The following is a 19184-nucleotide window of genomic DNA, read 5'->3' on the forward strand; positions in this document are numbered from 1 at the left end:
GTGTGTGTGTGTGTGTGTGTGTGTGTGTGTGTGCGTGTGAGCTTGTGCACTCAATCTGCTCTCATGTGTGTGTTTGCTGAAGGTTTGTCCGTCCTCCTCTCATCATCCTGTCTCTGGACGGCTTCCGCTCCTCTTACATGAAGAAAGGGAAGAGTGTCTTACCCAACCTCCACAAACTGAGTACAGAACCTCACCTCTGCATCACACCAATCCCACAATCCCTCACTGCACACACACTGACACTGGGCCGCAGTCAGCTCAGACGCCGTGCATAAAGGTGCAGTAAGCCATTTTTGAAAAAAACCCAGTTGAGAAGTGAACTGGACTCAAGCAACAAAACACACTTGTAGCCAATCAGCAGTAAAAGGTTTAGCAGCAAAGATGTTGCTTTATTTCTTCTTGATATGCGAGTAATGTTGTTTTTGCTGCCTTTCACTGTCTTTTACTTCAATATACTCATGTGCAGTGTTGGGAGTAGCACACTAGAAGTAACGCGAGTTATCAGATTTCTTTTTTTCAAGTAACTAGTAAAGTGACGCATTACTTTTTAATTTAGAAGGGAATATCTGAGTTTCTTTTTCAAATAAGTTACTCCAGTTACTTTGTTTCCATGTGTTGAGTGACAGCTCTGGTGTTGCCGTGGTGACAGAAATCAGGAGTCAGTGCAGAGCGTTGTGTGAGAACATGATCTTACTGTAGCTCTAGACTCAATATCAACATGTGTTTACTCAAAAACACATTCAGCGTTCCTCAAAATCAATACAAACAGTGAAATGCAAACTCATAATATGATGCAAACCTGCAATAATTAAATGTTAAATAACACACATATGCCATTTTATTAACTAATGCCTTTTCTGCCGACCTTCAATGATCTACTTCAACCGTATTAATAAGCAAAAGTGTTGAACTTCATTGATGATGAAGAGATGTAAGCCTGAAGCTTCTAAACGTTCACCATCTGTTTCAAGCGTCGGCTCTCAAACTGTGTCTGAAAAGTGAGATAAACTACTCCTAATATAATGCTTTTCCTTTTGGTTCCCCTTTTAGTGATTGCTATAACCCCATTAATTGTTGCCTGTGTTGTGACTGTGGGGGCGGAGCTATCAACATAGGGGTGTGGTCTTCTGGGCAGGGGCGTGTTTATTTTAGTGATTTCAAATGTCAGCAGCATTTTCCAGAAATCACTTACTGCACCTTTAATATAATGCAAATGTAACCATGGGTACACATTAAACTGTATTTTGGAGGTTTTCTTTCTGCTGGTCTGTAACAACTCTTGAAAAGCTCAAAATTGACCAATACATGAGTTTTGCCTGTATCATGTGTATATTTCGTGTGTTTCTTTGGTAGGATCGTGTGGAACCCACGCCCCTCATATGAGGCCCATGTACCCGTCCAAAACCTTCCCCAACCTCTACACGCTGGCCACGGTACCAAACACACTTCACAGCACAGCAGACAGATTCACTCGGTTCACTCAGACATGACTGAGAGACCACTGCGCTGATCATGTGAAGCAGAACATGGCTAATTCCCAGCAGGCTTTGCATAGGACTGTATAAGGAGAGTAAATGCTGAAATGAAGTCTTTTAATGCATTTTTGCACAAGATGAATATGTAGGAGATCTGTTAGTGTTTCATGTTCTCTAATGTCGAGATTTAAGATTATTTGATTCGAACAAAACTAGAATATTGAAACACGACATCATATTTTGCACCAAATGTTTTAACGGAAATGTTTTAAGGCGCTCGATTTGCTCGAATGATGTTATTAACTGAACTGCGTGGGATTGTCTGGTGTTCCTCCTCAGGGTTTGTATCCCGAGTCTCACGGGATCGTGTGTAACTCCATGTACGACCCCGAGTTCAAAGCTCATTTCAGACTGAGAGGACGAGAGAAGCTCAATCACCGCTGGTGGGGTGGGCAGCCCGTGAGTCATGACTCCGCCCACACATGCCTCTCAGCCAATCACAGACGAGACGCTTTACATAAGACTTATTATGTCGTGTGCATGGTTAAGGCATAAATGTGATTCTGTACTGTGGTGCAGAGGATGTTTCTTATTCTGTGCAGGTTTTACATGTGAACACTAAATAAATAATCCGGCTCAGTTTGGGTTTGGATGGAAAGTCGAGTTGTAAAGTTTGAAGTGGGTTCATGTTTAATAATTCAGAGTGTTTTTGTCTCTGTTTGTCGTCTCAGATTTGGATCACAGCAGAGAAGCAGGGCGTGAAGGCTGGGACGTTCTTCTGGCCCTGGTGAGCACCGAGATCTCAGTCCAAATGTGCTGAATGTCACAGAGAGCAGGATTATTCATTCTTCTGCTTTATGATATTGGTTTCTGATTACGTTCTACTGGTTAGTCTTGAGTTTCTTGAGCAGAGTGTCATTTTAAATGAGGTTTTCTTCTAAAATCAGCGTTCAGTGTTTGGAGCAAAGCTCAGAGTGTCACTGCCAGAGACAAACAACACATGATGCGAACAAAGACCTTTCACACACACACACACACACACACTCACTCACACACTGACTCTCTCTCTCACACAAACTCACACACACTCACACACATACACACACTGACTCTCTCTCTCTTCTCTCTCTCTCTCTCTCTCTCTCTCTCTCTCTCTCTCTCACACACACACACACACACACTCACAGACACCCTCTCTCTATCACACACACACACACACAAACACGCACACACACACACACACAAACACAAACACACACAGACACACACTCACAGACACACACACACTCACAGAGACACACACACGGGTCATTCAGAGTGGCTCAGTCTGTCCCGAGCTTCATGTTCTTCTCTGAAGAGCTTCACTTGTTTGCGCTCTGAAGATGCATTCAGCCGCTCGTGATGAAGAGCTCTGACATGTCTGTGATATTGTGTGCGAAGGGCTGAATGAACTCATCTGTTTCTCTGTCTGTCTCTCTGTCTGTCTGTCTGTCTATCTCTGTCTGTCTCTCTCTGTCTGTCTGTCTGTCTCTCTCTCTGTGTCTGTCTGTCTATCTCTCTCTGTCTCTCTGTCTGTCTGTCTGTCTGTCTGTCTGTCTTCTCTGTCTCTCTGTCTGTCTGTCTGTCTGTCTGTCTGTCTCTCTCTGTCTCTCTGTCTGTCTGTCTGTCTGTCTGTCTGTCTCTCTCTGTCTCTCTGTCTGTCTGTCTGTCTCTCTCTCTCTGTCTCTCTGTCTCTCTGTCTGTCTGTCTGTCTGTCTCTCTCTCTCTCTCTGTCTGTCTGTCTCTCTCTCTCTGTCTGTCTGTCTCTCTCTGTCTCTCTGTCTGTAGGGTGATTCCTCTGGAGCGGAGGATCCTCACTATCCTGCAGTGGCTGCACCTGCCTGATGACGAGAGGTGCGGCGTTTGAATACTAATGGAGAAACAAAACATTCTGATGAGGGACAGTTAAGATCCCGGGCATAAAATAAAATATTTGATGTAGTACAATATTTTTCTACTATAACAGGCCATCCACTTTAAGAACTGTAGATATGGTCATAACTATAACGATTGTATTGATTAATATAACAAGTATCTATAGTAATCACAATAGTTATTGTAATCACTGCCGTTATCGTGATTGCTATATATAACTATAACTTTAGCGATTACTATAACGATAACTACAACGCTAAATATAGTGATTACTATTATGATAACTATAGTGAAAATTACAACAATAACTGTAGTGATTATAATTACGATAACTAGGGAAAATTATAGCATTAACTATAGTCATGATTATAATAACTATAGTAACTACTATAACGAGAACAATACTGAAGATTATAACAGTAACTATAGTGATTACTATTATAACTATAGTAAAAAATGTAAAGATAACTATAGTGATTACTATTACGATAACTATAGTGAAAATTATAATGATAACTAGTGATGACTAGAATGATAACTGCAGTGAGAACGTCTCAGGTTACATATGTAACCATGGTTCCCTGAGTAGGGAACGAGACACTGCGTCCTCTAGGGGTCGCTATTGGGAATGCCTCGTCGTGACCCGTGTCTGAAGCATACATTGAAAAAACACCAACAACACATGACGTCACTACCGGTGCGACTATAGTATAAATAGGCGTCGGGAGAACACATCATCCACTTCTTCGTCTGAAGCTTGGATCCGAAGCATGGCAAGAAACCTAGAGGAAGCAGTGTCTCGTTCCCTACTCAGGGAACCATGGTTACATACGTAACCTGAGACGTTCCCTTTCATGGGAACTTCAAACTGCATCCTCTAGGGGTCGCTATGGGGAACAGTATACCCACGCCACCATGCTGAGGGGAGTGCATGCCAGAAACCATGGCGAGCACTAAGTACCAACTCTACCATATTGCCATGGGAGTTGCCACTGGGACGTTAAGACGGCTGTCAGTGACGTTATTCCCTACGGCCAAAGGCCTAGGCTACATACCCCCCAAAAAAACTTACCTGTTAGGGCCAGATCTCCTGGGCCCGGGGTAGAGCGCAAGGCTTGGAATCAGGAATATATTCCTTTAAGGGAATACAACCAAGAGCCTAGAATCATACTAAGTCTTGGCCTGTCACACAGGGGCTACCGCACGCTCTGCATATGCTGAAGGAACTGTCTCAACAGACCCCTAGTAGCAACACCCTGTTAAAGTAGGTATCCAGAGGATACATAGGTGGTGTGGTGCCCAAGGCGGACCAGGGTTTTAAACCACTCAGAAAGAGCAAGAGGCTGCTGCGCGTCGCTCTTACTGTACAGGATTTTAGAAAAGAACACAGAGTACTAGCGTGCGAACTTACCACAGTGTGGATTTTAGAAAGTATACAAAAACTTCACGTGCACACTTACCATAACATGGACTTTAAAAATACCGTTCTAAGGGGTTCTCGTGGCACTCTAAAAGAGCAACCCATAGATGGAAATGGTGCATCCCAAAACACTATGTTTGAGAAGTCATTAACTCGATCTAAGTCTTATAATGCTGGAGTGGCTAGCAGTAAATCTGTAGCTGAGGGAGCAAACATCCAGCTCTCAATCGAGAGGGAGCTCAACCTACAGCATGTTCCAATGGTGGAACAGCTAGCAGTTTTTTAGATGTGGGAGCAAACATCCAGCTCTCAGTCGAGAGGGAGCTCGACCTACAGCATGTTCCAATGCTGGAACGGCTAGCAGTAATTTCTAAAGAAAGCACTACGCTCACAATAACCCTCAATGGTGAGGGGAGCGATGCTTCCAGAGTGTGTCGACAGAGATGAGTGGAGCCCAAGGTACCGGGGTCTAAACCAACTCAGAGAAAGGGAACAAGGCTCATAACACGTAACCCTTACAATCCAGGATTTCAGAAAAGTGGTCAAAGCATAACGTGCCCACTTACCACCTAAGTGGATTTTAGAAAGTGCGCAAAGCATAACGTGCACACTTACCACTTATGTGGATTTTTAGAAAGTGCGCAAAGCTTAACGTGTGCACTTACCATAATATAGATTTAAGATTTTTCCCAGCATTTTCTCACAGATTCCCAGAAGTACTGAGCCAAATGGGAGAGGCAAGCTCAAATACAACCTTCTAAGGTGAGGGGAGCACTGCCTGAGACAGCATTACACAAGAAGGTTCTCGCAAATGCCACCTATACTTCCTGCTCGATGCCTCAGCAAGAGGGGATATCCTGACTACGCTCACAATAACCCTCAATGGTGAGGGGAGCGATGCTTCCAGAGTGTGTCGACAGAGATGAGTGGAGCCCAAGGTACCGGGGTCTAAACCAACTCAGAGAAAGGGAACAAGGCTCATAACACGTAACCCTTACAATCCAGGATTTCAGAAAAGTGGTCAAAGCATAACGTGCCCACTTACCACCTAAGTGGATTTTAGAAAGTGCGCAAAGCATAACGTGCACACTTACCACTTATGTGGATTTTTAGAAAGTGCGCAAAGCTTAACGTGTGCACTTACCATAATATAGATTTAAGATTTTTCCCAGCATTTTCTCACAGATTCCCAGAAGTACTGAGCCAAATGGGAGAGGCAAGCTCAAATACAACCTTCTAAGGTGAGGGGAGCACTGCCTGAGACAGCATTACACAAGAAGGTTCTCGCAAATGCCACCTATACTTCCTGCTCGATGCCTCAGCAAGAGGGGATATCCTGGTGATTGGGAGGCCCCTCAGGGCAACCTAGATACGGTAGACCAGACAGGGCAGCCTGAAAGCATAAGCCCAGCCCGGACGTCCAGGAAATTTTTGCAGTGCCGTGCCGGGGGCCTAATGATCAAGAAGGCTCCCGCAGAAGCCTGTGACCTGGCCGCACAATCCAGGAAGTATGAAGCCGAAACCTGGCTTATCATACCATCTGGACATATATCGACGAGTGAAATAAACACTGCAAGTCGAGCACCCGGTTTCTGAACCCAGCAGAGAGAGTGCTCATCGAAGACCTACCCTAGAAAAAGGACAGAAACACAGAAACACACGGAAACACTGCAAAGAAAGCTAGATGAAGGATTACACACACAACCACCAGCGCATTAAGTACACACACATACACACATAATATATTGAATAGGAGACTGTAATGCAGGAAGTTCCCACCTAACCTCGGTCAGGTGGATAGATGGTGGTTACAGGGGAATTAGGAGGGGAAAGATAAGGGCATATGTAAAACCTCCGAAGGAAAATGAGTAGATACTAGGGATGTCAATTTTCGATAATTTCTATGATCGATCGTCGTTTAAATTAACGATCAATTAATCGATTAATCGTTTACCTTAATGCTGCAAAATGCGTCTATGCAGCCTGGCACGACAGGATGTGCAAAAGTTACTCAAAAAAAACCCTGCTTTCTCACCCGATTTAAAGGGGATTCAGTATGAATAAAATGCTAGTAGCAGGATTGTAAAATGAATAGATGTGATTATGATCATTTGATAAAATGAAGAGAGTTCGTTTGAGATCATTTTAGCCTACTTTGTTGACTATCCCCTCACGGGGACCGCTGAAAGCGCCTCTTTAAATGGTTTCGTGGTGCTCGTTGTTGTATTTTAAAACACAATTGCAATGTTTTCAACTGACATTATGGTTACATACATTTCAACATATTTAAAATAAAATGATCCCAAACGTAACTGTGGCGCGTGTGGCTGTGCTGCGCAGTCAGTGAACCGCTTCCATCGGCGCTGCTGCAGCAAAACACTGTTGCTCACTGTTGAAACATTTTTATGTGAGTATTATGACCAGTACTTAATTTGATCCTGCTGGATCCTATTCCGGAAAATGTCAGATTTTGAATTTTTGCGTTCCGGTAGGCCTATTTATTTGTAAAAATCCGGCATTTACAGTGCATTAGATTGTGACAGTGCATGCTTGCGTGTACGAGGACAGAGTGAGGTTTGGCTCGATGTATTTGGAGCTTATTGCTCACGTCTCATTTGGCACAAATCCATATTCGTAATGTATTCGAATGTTAAACTATTATTTAAAATGTAAACTAGGCTTGTACTTTACACACATTCGCATATAGACGGAAAAGATCATCCTCTTCACATGAGCAAAAAGCATGTTCCAATGGTGGAACAGCTAGCAGTTTTTTAGATGTGGGAGCAAACATCCAGCTCTCAGTCGAGAGGGAGCTCGACCTACAGCATGTTCCAATGCTGGAACGGCTAGCAGTAATTTCTAAAGAAAGCACTACGCTCACAATAACCCTCAATGGTGAGGGGAGCGATGCTTCCAGAGTGTGTCGACAGAGATGAGTGGAGCCCAAGGTACCGGGGTCTAAACCAACTCAGAGAAAGGGAACAAGGCTCATAACACGTAACCCTTACAATCCAGGATTTCAGAAAAGTGGTCAAAGCATAACGTGCCCACTTACCACCTAAGTGGATTTTAGAAAGTGCGCAAAGCATAACGTGCACACTTACCACTTATGTGGATTTTTAGAAAGTGCGCAAAGCTTAACGTGTGCACTTACCATAATATAGATTTAAGATTTTTCCCAGCATTTTCTCACAGATTCCCAGAAGTACTGAGCCAAATGGGAGAGGCAAGCTCAAATACAACCTTCTAAGGTGAGGGGAGCACTGCCTGAGACAGCATTACACAAGAAGGTTCTCGCAAATGCCACCTATACTTCCTGCTCGATGCCTCAGCAAGAGGGGATATCCTGGTGATTGGGAGGCCCCTCAGGGCAACCCAGATACGGTAGACCAGACAGGGCAGCCTGAAAGCATAAGCCCAGCCCGGACGTCCAGGAAATTTTTGCAGTGCCGTGCCGGGGGCCTAATGATCAAGAAGGCTCCCGCAGAAGCCTGTGACCTGGCCGCACAATCCAGGAAGTATGAAGCCGAAACCTGGCTTATCATACCATCTGGACATATATCGACGAGTGAAATAAACACTGCAAGTCGAGCACCCGGTTTCTGAACCCAGCAGAGAGAGTGCTCATCGAAGACCTACCCTAGAAAAAGGACAGAAACACACAGGTCCCGGGAAACACTGCAAAGAAAGCTAGATGAAGGATTACACACACAACCACCAGCGCATTAAGTACACACACATATATATATATATATATATATATATATATATTTAGAAATGGATCGCACTCACCCACCATGGTTCCCGTGTCTGAGCCCGTCCGAAGAAGCCTCTAGACCGGACCATCAGTAAGGTGGTCACTATGAAGCCATAGAACCAACCAAACATCATAGGGCCAGCATAGCAGACTGTAATGCAGGAAATTCCCACCTAACCTCGACCAGGAGGAGAAATGGTGGTTACAGGAGAATTAGGAAGGGGAAGATAAGGGAAGATGTAAGACCCCCGAAGGAAATGAGTAGATACTGAGGTATCACTCTGATCCGGACAAAAGCGCTGACGCCCTGTCTGGATCACATCCCTTAGGTCTTTTGCCTACCTTCCTTTGACCCGCGATTCTTCCTACCCCTACCCGCGGGCGGGGGAGAAGTGCGAGCCACGACACTAGCCTTCTGTGCCCGTCACTGATCCTCCCTGAACTTCTCGACCACCGTCTCAACGGAGGTACCAAAAATACGTAAGGCGAAACCGGCACATCGAGAAGAAAGCCCCTCTCTTTTTTCCTGATATCTGCTAGGTTCACCCACAGATGTCCCTCCGTCACTACCATAGCCGCCATGGACCTGTCCATAGCAGAGGCGGCCTGCTCAGTAGCACGGAGAGCGAGATCCGTGGTGCGGCGCACTCAGCTACCTCATCAGGAGAAAGGCCCTCGCCTTTATCCAGGTCTTTCAGCAGGTCAGCCTGATATGCTTATCGTGTGCAATGAAGCGACAGCCCAACCCGCTGTATGCCCTGGCATTCGAGTGAGATGTCAAGGAGGAAGTCTTATGAAAGGACGTCTCACCAATAGAGAGATAGCTGGCCAGATCCACCTGCGATCCCCACGAGCTCATTCTCCATGCCTCAGCAGCGGTGGGTCCTGAATCGCGGGAAGCAGATGGCTGCCCCTCTTTCCTCGAAAAGAGAGACAAACGAGAGCGGAGCTTTTTCATTAGAAAAACGCTCGCAGTGCACGCTGATTGCCCCCTCGGAGACATCGCGTGCGTGCTCTTCTCCCAAACAAGGCATAGATCGTGTGTGTCATCAGATGTTAAACAACAACAACACGGATGCACACATCCTCTAAACACTTTGCTAGTGCTCGCCATAATGATATGAATAGAGATCGCTCTTACCACAGAAATGCACGCTTCAAACAAAACAGTCAATGACGACGAAGATGACGTGGATGACGTGTTCTCCCGGCGCCTATTTATACTATAGTCGCACCGGTAGTGCCGTCATGGCTGTCACCGGCCAACGTGTTGTTGGTGTTTTTTCAATGTATGCTTCAGACATGAGTCACGACGAGGCGTTCCCCATAGCGACCCCTAGAGGACGCAGTTCAAAGTTGCCATGAAAGGGAACTGTAATTCTAACTTTAGTGATTATTAACTATTGTGATTACTACTACAATAACTACAGTGAAAATTATAAGATAACTATAGTAATTACTATTATGATAACTATAGTAAAAATTACAAAGATAACTAGTGACGATTATAACGATAGCTGTAGTGCTGACTAATGATAACTACAGTGAGAAATGTAATTATAACTTTAGTGATTATTAACTATTGTGATTACTACTACAATAACTACAGTGAAAATTATAAGATAACTATAGTAATTACTATTATGATAACTATAGTAAAAATTACAAAGATAACTAGTGACGATTATAACGATAGCTGTAGTGCTGACTAATGATAACTACAGTGAGAAATGTAATTATAACTTTAGTGATTACTGTAATAACTACTGAAAATTACAACAATAGCTATAATGAATACTATTACGATAACTATAGTGATGACTAGAATGATGACTACAGTGAGAAGTGTAATTATAACTTTAGTGATTACTGTAATGATAACTATAGTGATTACTACTACAATAACTACAGTGAAAATTGTATGATAACTATAGTAAAAATTACAAAGATAACTAGTGACGATTATAACGATAGCTGTAGTGCTGACTAATGATAACTACAGTGAGAAATGTAATTATAACTTTAGTGATTACTGTAATAACTACTGAAAATTACAACAATAGCTATAATGAATACTATTACGATAACTATAGTGATGACTAGAATGATGACTACAGTGAGAAGTGTAATTATAACTTTAGTGATTACTGTAATGATAACTATAGTGATTACTACTACAATAACTACAGTGAAAATTGTATGATAACTATAGTAAAAATTACAAAGATAACTAGTGACGATTATAACAATAGCTATAGTGCTGACTAATGATAACTACAGTGAGAAGTGTAATTATAACTTTAGTGATTACTGTAATGATAATATAGTGATTACTACTACAATAACTAAAGTGAAAATTATACGATAACTATAGTAATTACTATTATGATAACTATAGTAAAAATTATAACTATAGTGACGATTATAATGATAACTATAGTGATTACTAATGATAACTACAGTGAGAAATGTAATTATAACTTTAGCGATTACTGTAATGATAACTAGTGAAAATTACAACAATAACTATAGTGATTACTGTTACAATAACTATAGTGAAAAGTATAACGATAACTACAGTGATGACTAGAATGATTAGAACCATAATGAAAACTTTAAGGAGAATTATAGTTATTACTAGTGATAAATAGAGAAATCCAGAATCCCTACGGGATAAACCTTAAACTCTTATATGACAACAAATTCAGACAAAAATTATGTACCAATACTCAGATTTCTGTTCTGGACATTTATGCAAATTAGTGCATATTTAATTGGATAAAGCCTCATTTTCATAAGACACAACATTTTTCATAAACATAACATTAAAAAAAACTTGCTGATTTATCATGTTTTTTTGGTAGTTGTCATGTAGTTTTGTGTGATTTGTATTTTCCAGGCCGTATGTCTACGCTGTTCACTCAGAGCAGCCGGATACATACGGACATATCCTGGGTCCACTGAGCAATGAGGTGAAACTCTCTCTCTCTCACACACACACACATACATACTCACACTCACACACATACATACTCACACTCTCACACACACACACACACACACACACTCAAACACTCACACACACACACACACACATATATATATACACACATTCATAGACTTTGAGTAGTGTGTGACATTTAGAGGAGGGTAAATATGACATGAGTTTTAACTGTTTTTACTGTGTGTTTTTACTGTGTGTGCGTGCGTGCGTGCGTGTGTGTGTGTGTGTGTGTGTGAGACAGCTGGATAACACTCTCAGGAAGATCGATAACATCATCGGTCATCTGATGAACGGCCTGAAACAGATGAACCTCCATCGCTGTGTGAACGTTATCCTAGTGGGCGATCACGGTACGATCTCTGGTGTTCTAGCGCAGAAACACACACGCATGCATTCACATCCAGCAGGTCTGAAGACAACAGTCCACACTAAAAATCAGTTTTATAGGCCTGAGGAATCATAAGTTATGATGTAGAATGAGTAATAAATTAAATTCTGCTCTATATCTAATGTAAATGTGCTGAATGAATCGAACAGACTCAGATCCTTCATTTAAATGGTCAATTCACAGCAAATGTTCTGTGTGTGTTCAGGGATGGAGGAGTCTCACTGTGAACGAACAGAGTATTTGAGCTCTTATGGACTGGATGTTGACGCTATCACACTGATCCCAGGATCCTCTGGAAGAATCGGCCCCAAAAACGCCAACACATCATGTGAGCACATACACATTCATCTCCGTTAAGCTCATTATAAAAACTATAGGCTCACCCTAAAATGTAATGATTTATACAGTATTTATTCACTTTATGAAATGTTTATCCTGAATTTGTAGATATTCTTCAGCGATTTTGTTTAAAAAAAAAAAAAAGTGGTTCCTCAGGAAGGCGATGTCCACGCTTGTGGCCCAAGAGCGCCATCTTTGGCTTAACCTCACTGAGATGAGAGATGTCGACAGTGCGCTTTCTTGACGCTTCCATCTCGCAGGTTGGCCTATTCGGCGACACTGACACTGCAGAGACAGATTGAGGCCATCCAGCACATCTTGCCCCGGCGTGATCCTCCAGCTGCCACTGCTCTGCCGTGGGCCGTGCCTCAGCCTGCTCATCGCCGAGGGTACCTCCGCCCCGTGCTGAGACACCGTCGTGGCCAGGGCGTCGAGCCTCTCGAAGGACTGCGGCGTCCCCCGTGTCCCAGCCGGCCCCTAAGTTTTCTAAAAAGACAACAAAGCGGCCCTGACATGGGTAACCCGGAGATGTGGGAAGCTGCTCTTTTTCAGGAGATGGCGAGAACAGCTCCACTTCGCCGAGCGGAGAATCCTTTGTTCCATTTTATTTCTATTCACCTTCTGTACCCACATCCTCGAAAAAAGCAGTTTCCTTTTCCTCCGGGTTATCAGGCTCGTGGGTTGACAGTGAGCGACGCACTGCCTTCTCACTCTCGCCCACAATGCCCCCTATCACCAGCAGCCAAGAGATCGCGGCTCAGAGACACGCTGCCTCTCCACGCATCTCTGGCCAGTCCCTCCGGGAACACGGGGAGTCCTGCTGTGATGAGCCAGGACGCGATGCCTTCTGTGCCATCCAGCACGACTTCCCACCGCTGCACCACCGTGGGTGTGTCGATTGTCCCTTTGGTGCCACTCGCACGGAGCTTGGATGTGTGGATCGCACTGCCCAGCCCGTCCCGCTGGCTCATTCAGACAGTTTGACTACCCCTGTCCTGCATGACGAGATTGCTGTCCTACTGGCGAAGGACGCAATCGAGCCTGTCCCTCAAGCCGAAATGAATTCAGGGTTTTACAGCCCTTACTTCATAGTACCCAAGAAAGGCGGTGACCTTCGGCCAATCCTGGATCTGTGAGTCTTGAATCGGGCCCTTCACAAGTTCCCATTCAAGATGTTGATGCAGAAGCGCATCATCAGATGCATCCAGCCCCAGGATTGGTTTGCAGCGGTCGACCTGAAGGATGCTTACTTTCATGTCTCGATTCTTCCTCGACACAGGCCGTTCCTACGGTTTGTGCTCGAGGGTCGGGCATGGCAGTACAGAGTCCTCCCATTCGGGCTGTCCCCCCGTGTCTTTACAAAGGTCGCGAAGGGCGCCCTTGCCCCATTATGGGAAGTGGGCATCAGAATCCTCAACTACCTCGATGACTGGCTCATCATGGCCCAGTCATGAGAGCAGTTGTGCGATCACAGGGACCTGGTGCTCCGTCACCTCAGCCAGTTAGGGCTTCGGGTCAACTGGGAAAAGAGCAAACTCTCCCCCGTGCAGAAGATTTATTTTCTCGGTATGGAGTTAGACTCGTTGAGTATGACAGCACGTCTCACCAACGTGCATGCCAAGTCAGTGCTGAACTCCCTGAGTTCCTTCAGAGGCAGGAACGTGGTATCCCTGAAACACTTTCAGAGGCTCATGGGGCATATGGCATCCGCAGCCACAGTCACGCCGCTCGGATTGATTCATATGAGACCACTTCAGCACTGGTTACACTCCCAAGTCCCGAGATGGGCATGGTGTTCGTGTGACTATCACACCAGAGTGTCGCCGCCTATTCAGCCCCTGGACAAACCTTGGCTTTCTACGGTCCAGGGTGTCCTGGCATGTCGTTGTCACGATGGATGCCTCCAGTACGGGTTGGGGCACTACACGCAGCGGGCAGTCAGGAGTCTTCCCACGAGTCCTCTCACTGCCAGCTGTATTACTCCCTGACCGAGGCCCTCCTCGGCATGGATGCACTGACACACAGCTGGCCTCGGGCTCTACGCAAGTATGCATTTCCCCCAGTGAGGTCAGGGATGACAAGGAACAGGTCTTGCTGGTTGCGCCTTACTGGCCCACCCGGACCTGGTTTTCGGAACTCCTCGTCCTCACAACAGCCCCTCCCTGGCGCATCCCTCTGAGGAAGGACCTCCTTACTCAGGGGCTCGGCACCATATGGCACCCACGTCCAGATCTCTGGGACCTCCACGTTTGGCTCCTGGATGGGACACGGCAGACTTAAGTGATCTGCCACCGGCTGATCGTCAGATTCCTGAGGTGTGTCAGAAGGTTAAATCCTCCTAGGCCACCCCTGGTGCCCTCCTGGGATCTCTCTACGGTCCTGGCTGGCCTTCAGAGGGGTCCCTTTGAGCCACTGGATTCAGTCAAGCTTAAGTTCCTGTCTGCTAAGAGAGTGCTCCTGACCGCGCTCACTTTCATCAAGAGGGTCGGGGACCTCCAAGCAAAGAGTGCCTTGTGTGCGGGCTGGCCTACTCTCACGTTGTCCTGAGACCCCGGCCTGGATAAGTGCCCAAAGTTCCCACCACGCCCTTTCGCGACCAGGTGGTGAACTTGCAAGCACTGCCCTCGGAGGAGGTAGATCCAGCCTTGGCGTTGCTGTGTCCCGTAAGAGCGTTGTGCATATACGTGGACCACACCCGGAGCTTCAGAAGCTCTGAGCAGCTCTATGTCTGCTACGGAAATCAGCAGAAAGGGAAGGCTGTCTCCAAGCAGAGGTTGGCCCACTGGATAGTGGATGCCATCGCCTTGGCCTACCAATCCCAAGGCGAGCAGTGCCCCCTGGGGGTGAGGGCTCACTCCACACGGAGTGTTGCCTCCTCCTATGCGCTGGCGCACGGTGCCTCTCTGGCAGACATCTGTAGAGCTGCGGGCTGGGTGACACCGAACACCTTTGCATGATTTTACAGTCTCCACGTTGAGCCGGTTTCTTCCTGTGTGTTCGGTAACAGGTAAGTGGCGGGAAGAGCCAGCCAACGTCACGCTTGCTGCGCCATTCCCCCTCACCCAGGGATGTGAGCGCCTTTTCCTCCTCCAGTAAGTTCCCTGGACGGCGAACCCTGGTTGAGTATCCTGCAGCACCCCCGGCAGTCAGACTGGGCTGAGCAGTCTGACGTCAGGCCCAGTATCGGTGTTAGCTTGCCCGGGTTTCTGGTCAGCCCCTTTACTGGGCTAGGTGTCCATATGGCTTGATTCCCTGAACCTGTGTCTTCCCTTTGACAGACCACTCTGTCAGTCTCAAGTCTCAATTTATTTATAAAGCACAATTAAAAACAACTACAGTTGAACAATGTGCTGTACAATGTTATAAAAGACTTATAAAAACATGTATACAAACCAAGCCAACATCACAAGTCATAGGCCATAGTGAAGAGATATGTTTTTAACTTTGATATAAAAATATGTATTGTTGGTGCAGTTCTAATATGGATCGGTAACGTGTTCCAAAGTTTAGGTGCGGCAATGGCAAAAGCTCGATCACCCTTAGATTTTAATTTTGACTTTGGAACAGGTAACAAACTCTGGTTGGCAGACCTAAGAGTTCTTTCCAGATGATATTCACACAACAGGTTGGAGAGGTAAGGGGGAGCAAGGCCATTTAAACATTTTTCTCTGTCTCTGCTGCAGTCTCTGCTGGCAGCCGTTCCTCCCTACTCCTAGGTAGGACCTGCCTCAGAGACCCATTACATATGTAGTACTGCCTCAGGCTTGGGTCAGTCCATATCAGTATCTCCACATGATACCTCCCTATGGGCAGGATGTGGTCTCCGTAGCGCCCTTCTCCGGAAGACTCGCTTCCCCATCGTTACTGCCAAGCTGTTAACAACAAACAGGAAAGGCGTGAAGCACCTTTCATGAAGGTCGAAATCCCTTCTCTTAAGAAAAATATTTCTGACATATGAGCAGTGGCTTGGCTATCTCCAAGCAGCTATGTACTCACCCTTTGGTCCCTGCGGGCACCAAGGCCAGCAAATTTGCACTGGGGCGTTGGGAAGGTTATGACCCTTGCGTAGCACTTGTCTGGCACACGGCTGCTTGTCAAAATTTGCAGCGCTACAAGGTTGTGACGGGGTTCTGATTGTGGTGCTTTCCAAGGACCCCCTATGTCATCACGACATAACTCGTAGTGACTGACAGATAGGTTCCCTGATGGAGGGAACAGAGATGTTATGTCCTCATGCTACAACCTCAAACCATCGCTGGTTGCCAGAAACACGTTCTCGGCTCCTCAGTGTAAAACTTGAATGAGTGGATGCACCTGTCGCCTATTTATACCCATATGCACGGGGAGTGGCTCAGGTATGCAAAATCACTAGCCAAATTTCATTGGCGTTTTCTCTTAAAGTCAGAGCGGATTGGGGCTCTCAAGTAAACCACCTATGTCGTCACTACATAACGTCTCCATTCCCTCCATCAGGGAACGAGGGTTACATACGTAACCGAGACGTTTCTTCTTAAAGCAATTTAAACTGAAATTGTGGGACATTAAATTTACAATTTTCACATGTATGCAACTTACTGTATGAACTTATAAATTAAAAACCATTTTAAACTTACAGAATTGCATGATTTGTAGTTCGTCTTTTATGATACACCAGAGGTCCCCTGAAGCTATTAAACCTTAAGCTCACCAGCAGTATATATATTTACATTATCACTATATATCATTTGAATATGACTAAAATTTGTCTGGCAATGGTTCGAATTAAATAGGTAGTTGTAATTTATAATGGTTGTAATTTAGGTCAAAGATGTGTTAAATTAACTAATGAATCTTCTGTTTACAAAGTCTAATGATCAAAGTTATGGTCAGTTTTCTATGTTAAATTTATATATTCATGCATTTGGCAGACACTTTTATCCAAAGCAACTTACATTGCATTCAGTGTTTACATTTGATCACTTTATGAATTTTCTGGACTTTTATTTTATATCAAAATATCTATTTTACATCAAAATAGAATTCATTGGCTGTTTTCATTAAAATAAAGTACATGGTAAACTGTGTTTTTCCTTGAAACTGTAATTGAGTACAAAAATTGAGTTTCAGTAGTATTCTATTAAAGTATAAATTATTTCATTATCAGTGTGGTAATGAAATAGTACACACCCTGCATACACACTAAGTCTAAAAACATAGATTTCAGAGGAAACAGATGTTTACTTCTGAAACCTTCACAGTTGAATTTATTGCCTCATTTCTTTATGTTTCAGATGATCCAAAGGAGATTGTATCTAATTTAACAGTAAGTCAATTAGTCCCATCCTCCTGACAGAATCAGTGTTGTGTTTGTACACCATGCTGCATGTGACCTTTGACCTTCGACCTGTTTCCAGTGTAAGATGCCCAATCAGCACTTCAAGCCATACCTGAAGCAGCACCTGCCCAAACGCCTGCATTACGCCAACAACAAACGCATCGAGGACGTGCACCTGCTCATGGACAGGAAGTGGCACGTGGCCATGTGGGTATCACTGTGTGTGTGTGTGTGTGCGCACCACTGTATGTGTGTGTGTGTGTGTGCGCGCGTGCGTGTGTATTCAGATCTAAAATAAGACAAAATTCAGATTTTTAGTGGTCAAAATTCATTTTTTTCCCCAGTATGTATATGTGTATATATATATATATGTGTGTGTGTGTGTGTGTGTGTATGAAATTAATCGCGATAAATTAAGTTCTTATTTTTATTTTATTTTATATATTTACATTGCAATAATTTCACATTCAATCTTCAAATGAATGTAGAAACAACATAAAGACAGTATATTTTTAATGGCATCTTTTTTTATGACTGAATGCAAGTATCACTGATACCAATACTGCTGATGTCTCTAGGAAATTATTTTTTTCCTAATAGTTAACCATTGACTATAGACATTCAACATTACAGTATAATTGAGATTACTATCAACTTTAACATTTATTAACATTTATTAGACTTATATAACTTAACTTCAAATGAACTTAAAACAATCCTCACATAAACCCATTATAATAAATGTCATATTTAGCTACCTGTGTCCTTCAGCGAGTATGAGATATGCAGAAATAGAATAAAGTTATAAAACACTGAATTCTAGATGAAATATAGATGAATCCTTAAAGCTACAAAAGTTATTGATTTCCTCTGTTGTCTTTTGCTCCTTGATGAACAGTCATCACATCAGCTGGTTATTAGGTTATTTGGCTGCTATTACTTTAAGAGCTGCCGCTGCTGAACGTGACGTGGATCTAACGCATGCTCGTAGTTTCATTCACGCTTTAATATGAAATGATACAGGTTACAGCACGCGCCGCTGTATTTGTGTGTGCAATTGACGAGTGTACGCTACTAGCGCAGGATAACGGCTGACAGGACATATGGCCTGACAACATCCCATCTGACCGCAGCTGACTGTTGTTCTTCTGAAGAATTCCTCACAAAAACCCATTTTAGTTGAGAGTAAGATTTGATGTGTGTTGTGTGTTGTGTGTGAGAGCAGATCTCCGGCTACCTGCGGCTTCTTTGGAGATCATGGCTTTGACAACAAGATCAGCAGCATGCAGGTAAATCAGTCTATCAATCAATCGATCAATCAATCAATTAATCAGTACAGTAACCTATCCTGTTTCTCGCAGACGATCTTTCTGGGATTTGGACCGAGCTTCAATTTCAAGACAGAAGTGCATGTTTTTGAGAACATTGAGCTGTATAATGTCATGTGTGGTGAGAAGATCCCGCTGGGTTTATTAGTATTCTTAGATTATGAGAATCATGACAGATTAATGCACCGTCCGTGTGTGTGTGTGTGTGTGTGTGTGTGTGTGTGTGTGTGTGTGTTTCTGCT

At 44.2% G+C, this 19184-nt stretch overlaps 1 protein-coding gene across 1 annotated transcript in view; it reads left to right on the top strand.

Annotated features, from left to right (window-relative positions):
- The window catches only part of LOC107572588 (ectonucleotide pyrophosphatase/phosphodiesterase family member 2-like), a 32176-nt gene that overhangs the window by 392 nt on the left and 12600 nt on the right, over positions 1 to 19184 (top strand). The window contains exons 2-13 of the mRNA XM_016259012.1: positions 83 to 180; positions 1354 to 1433; positions 1815 to 1934; positions 2207 to 2262; positions 3303 to 3368; positions 11469 to 11541; positions 11815 to 11923; positions 12167 to 12289; positions 17571 to 17602; positions 17694 to 17821; positions 18840 to 18903; positions 18976 to 19063. Of these exons, the coding sequence (XP_016114498.1) occupies positions 138 to 180; positions 1354 to 1433; positions 1815 to 1934; positions 2207 to 2262; positions 3303 to 3368; positions 11469 to 11541; positions 11815 to 11923; positions 12167 to 12289; positions 17571 to 17602; positions 17694 to 17821; positions 18840 to 18903; positions 18976 to 19063 (982 nt within the window). The 5' untranslated portion in view covers positions 83 to 137. The remainder of the gene's footprint in view (positions 1 to 82; positions 181 to 1353; positions 1434 to 1814; positions 1935 to 2206; positions 2263 to 3302; positions 3369 to 11468; positions 11542 to 11814; positions 11924 to 12166; positions 12290 to 17570; positions 17603 to 17693; positions 17822 to 18839; positions 18904 to 18975; positions 19064 to 19184) is intronic.

This window comes from Sinocyclocheilus grahami, unplaced genomic scaffold (genome assembly GCF_001515645.1).
Source record: "Sinocyclocheilus grahami isolate Dianchi unplaced genomic scaffold, SAMN03320097.WGS_v1.1 scaffold1778.1, whole genome shotgun sequence".
NCBI lineage: Eukaryota > Metazoa > Chordata > Actinopteri > Cypriniformes > Cyprinidae > Sinocyclocheilus > Sinocyclocheilus grahami.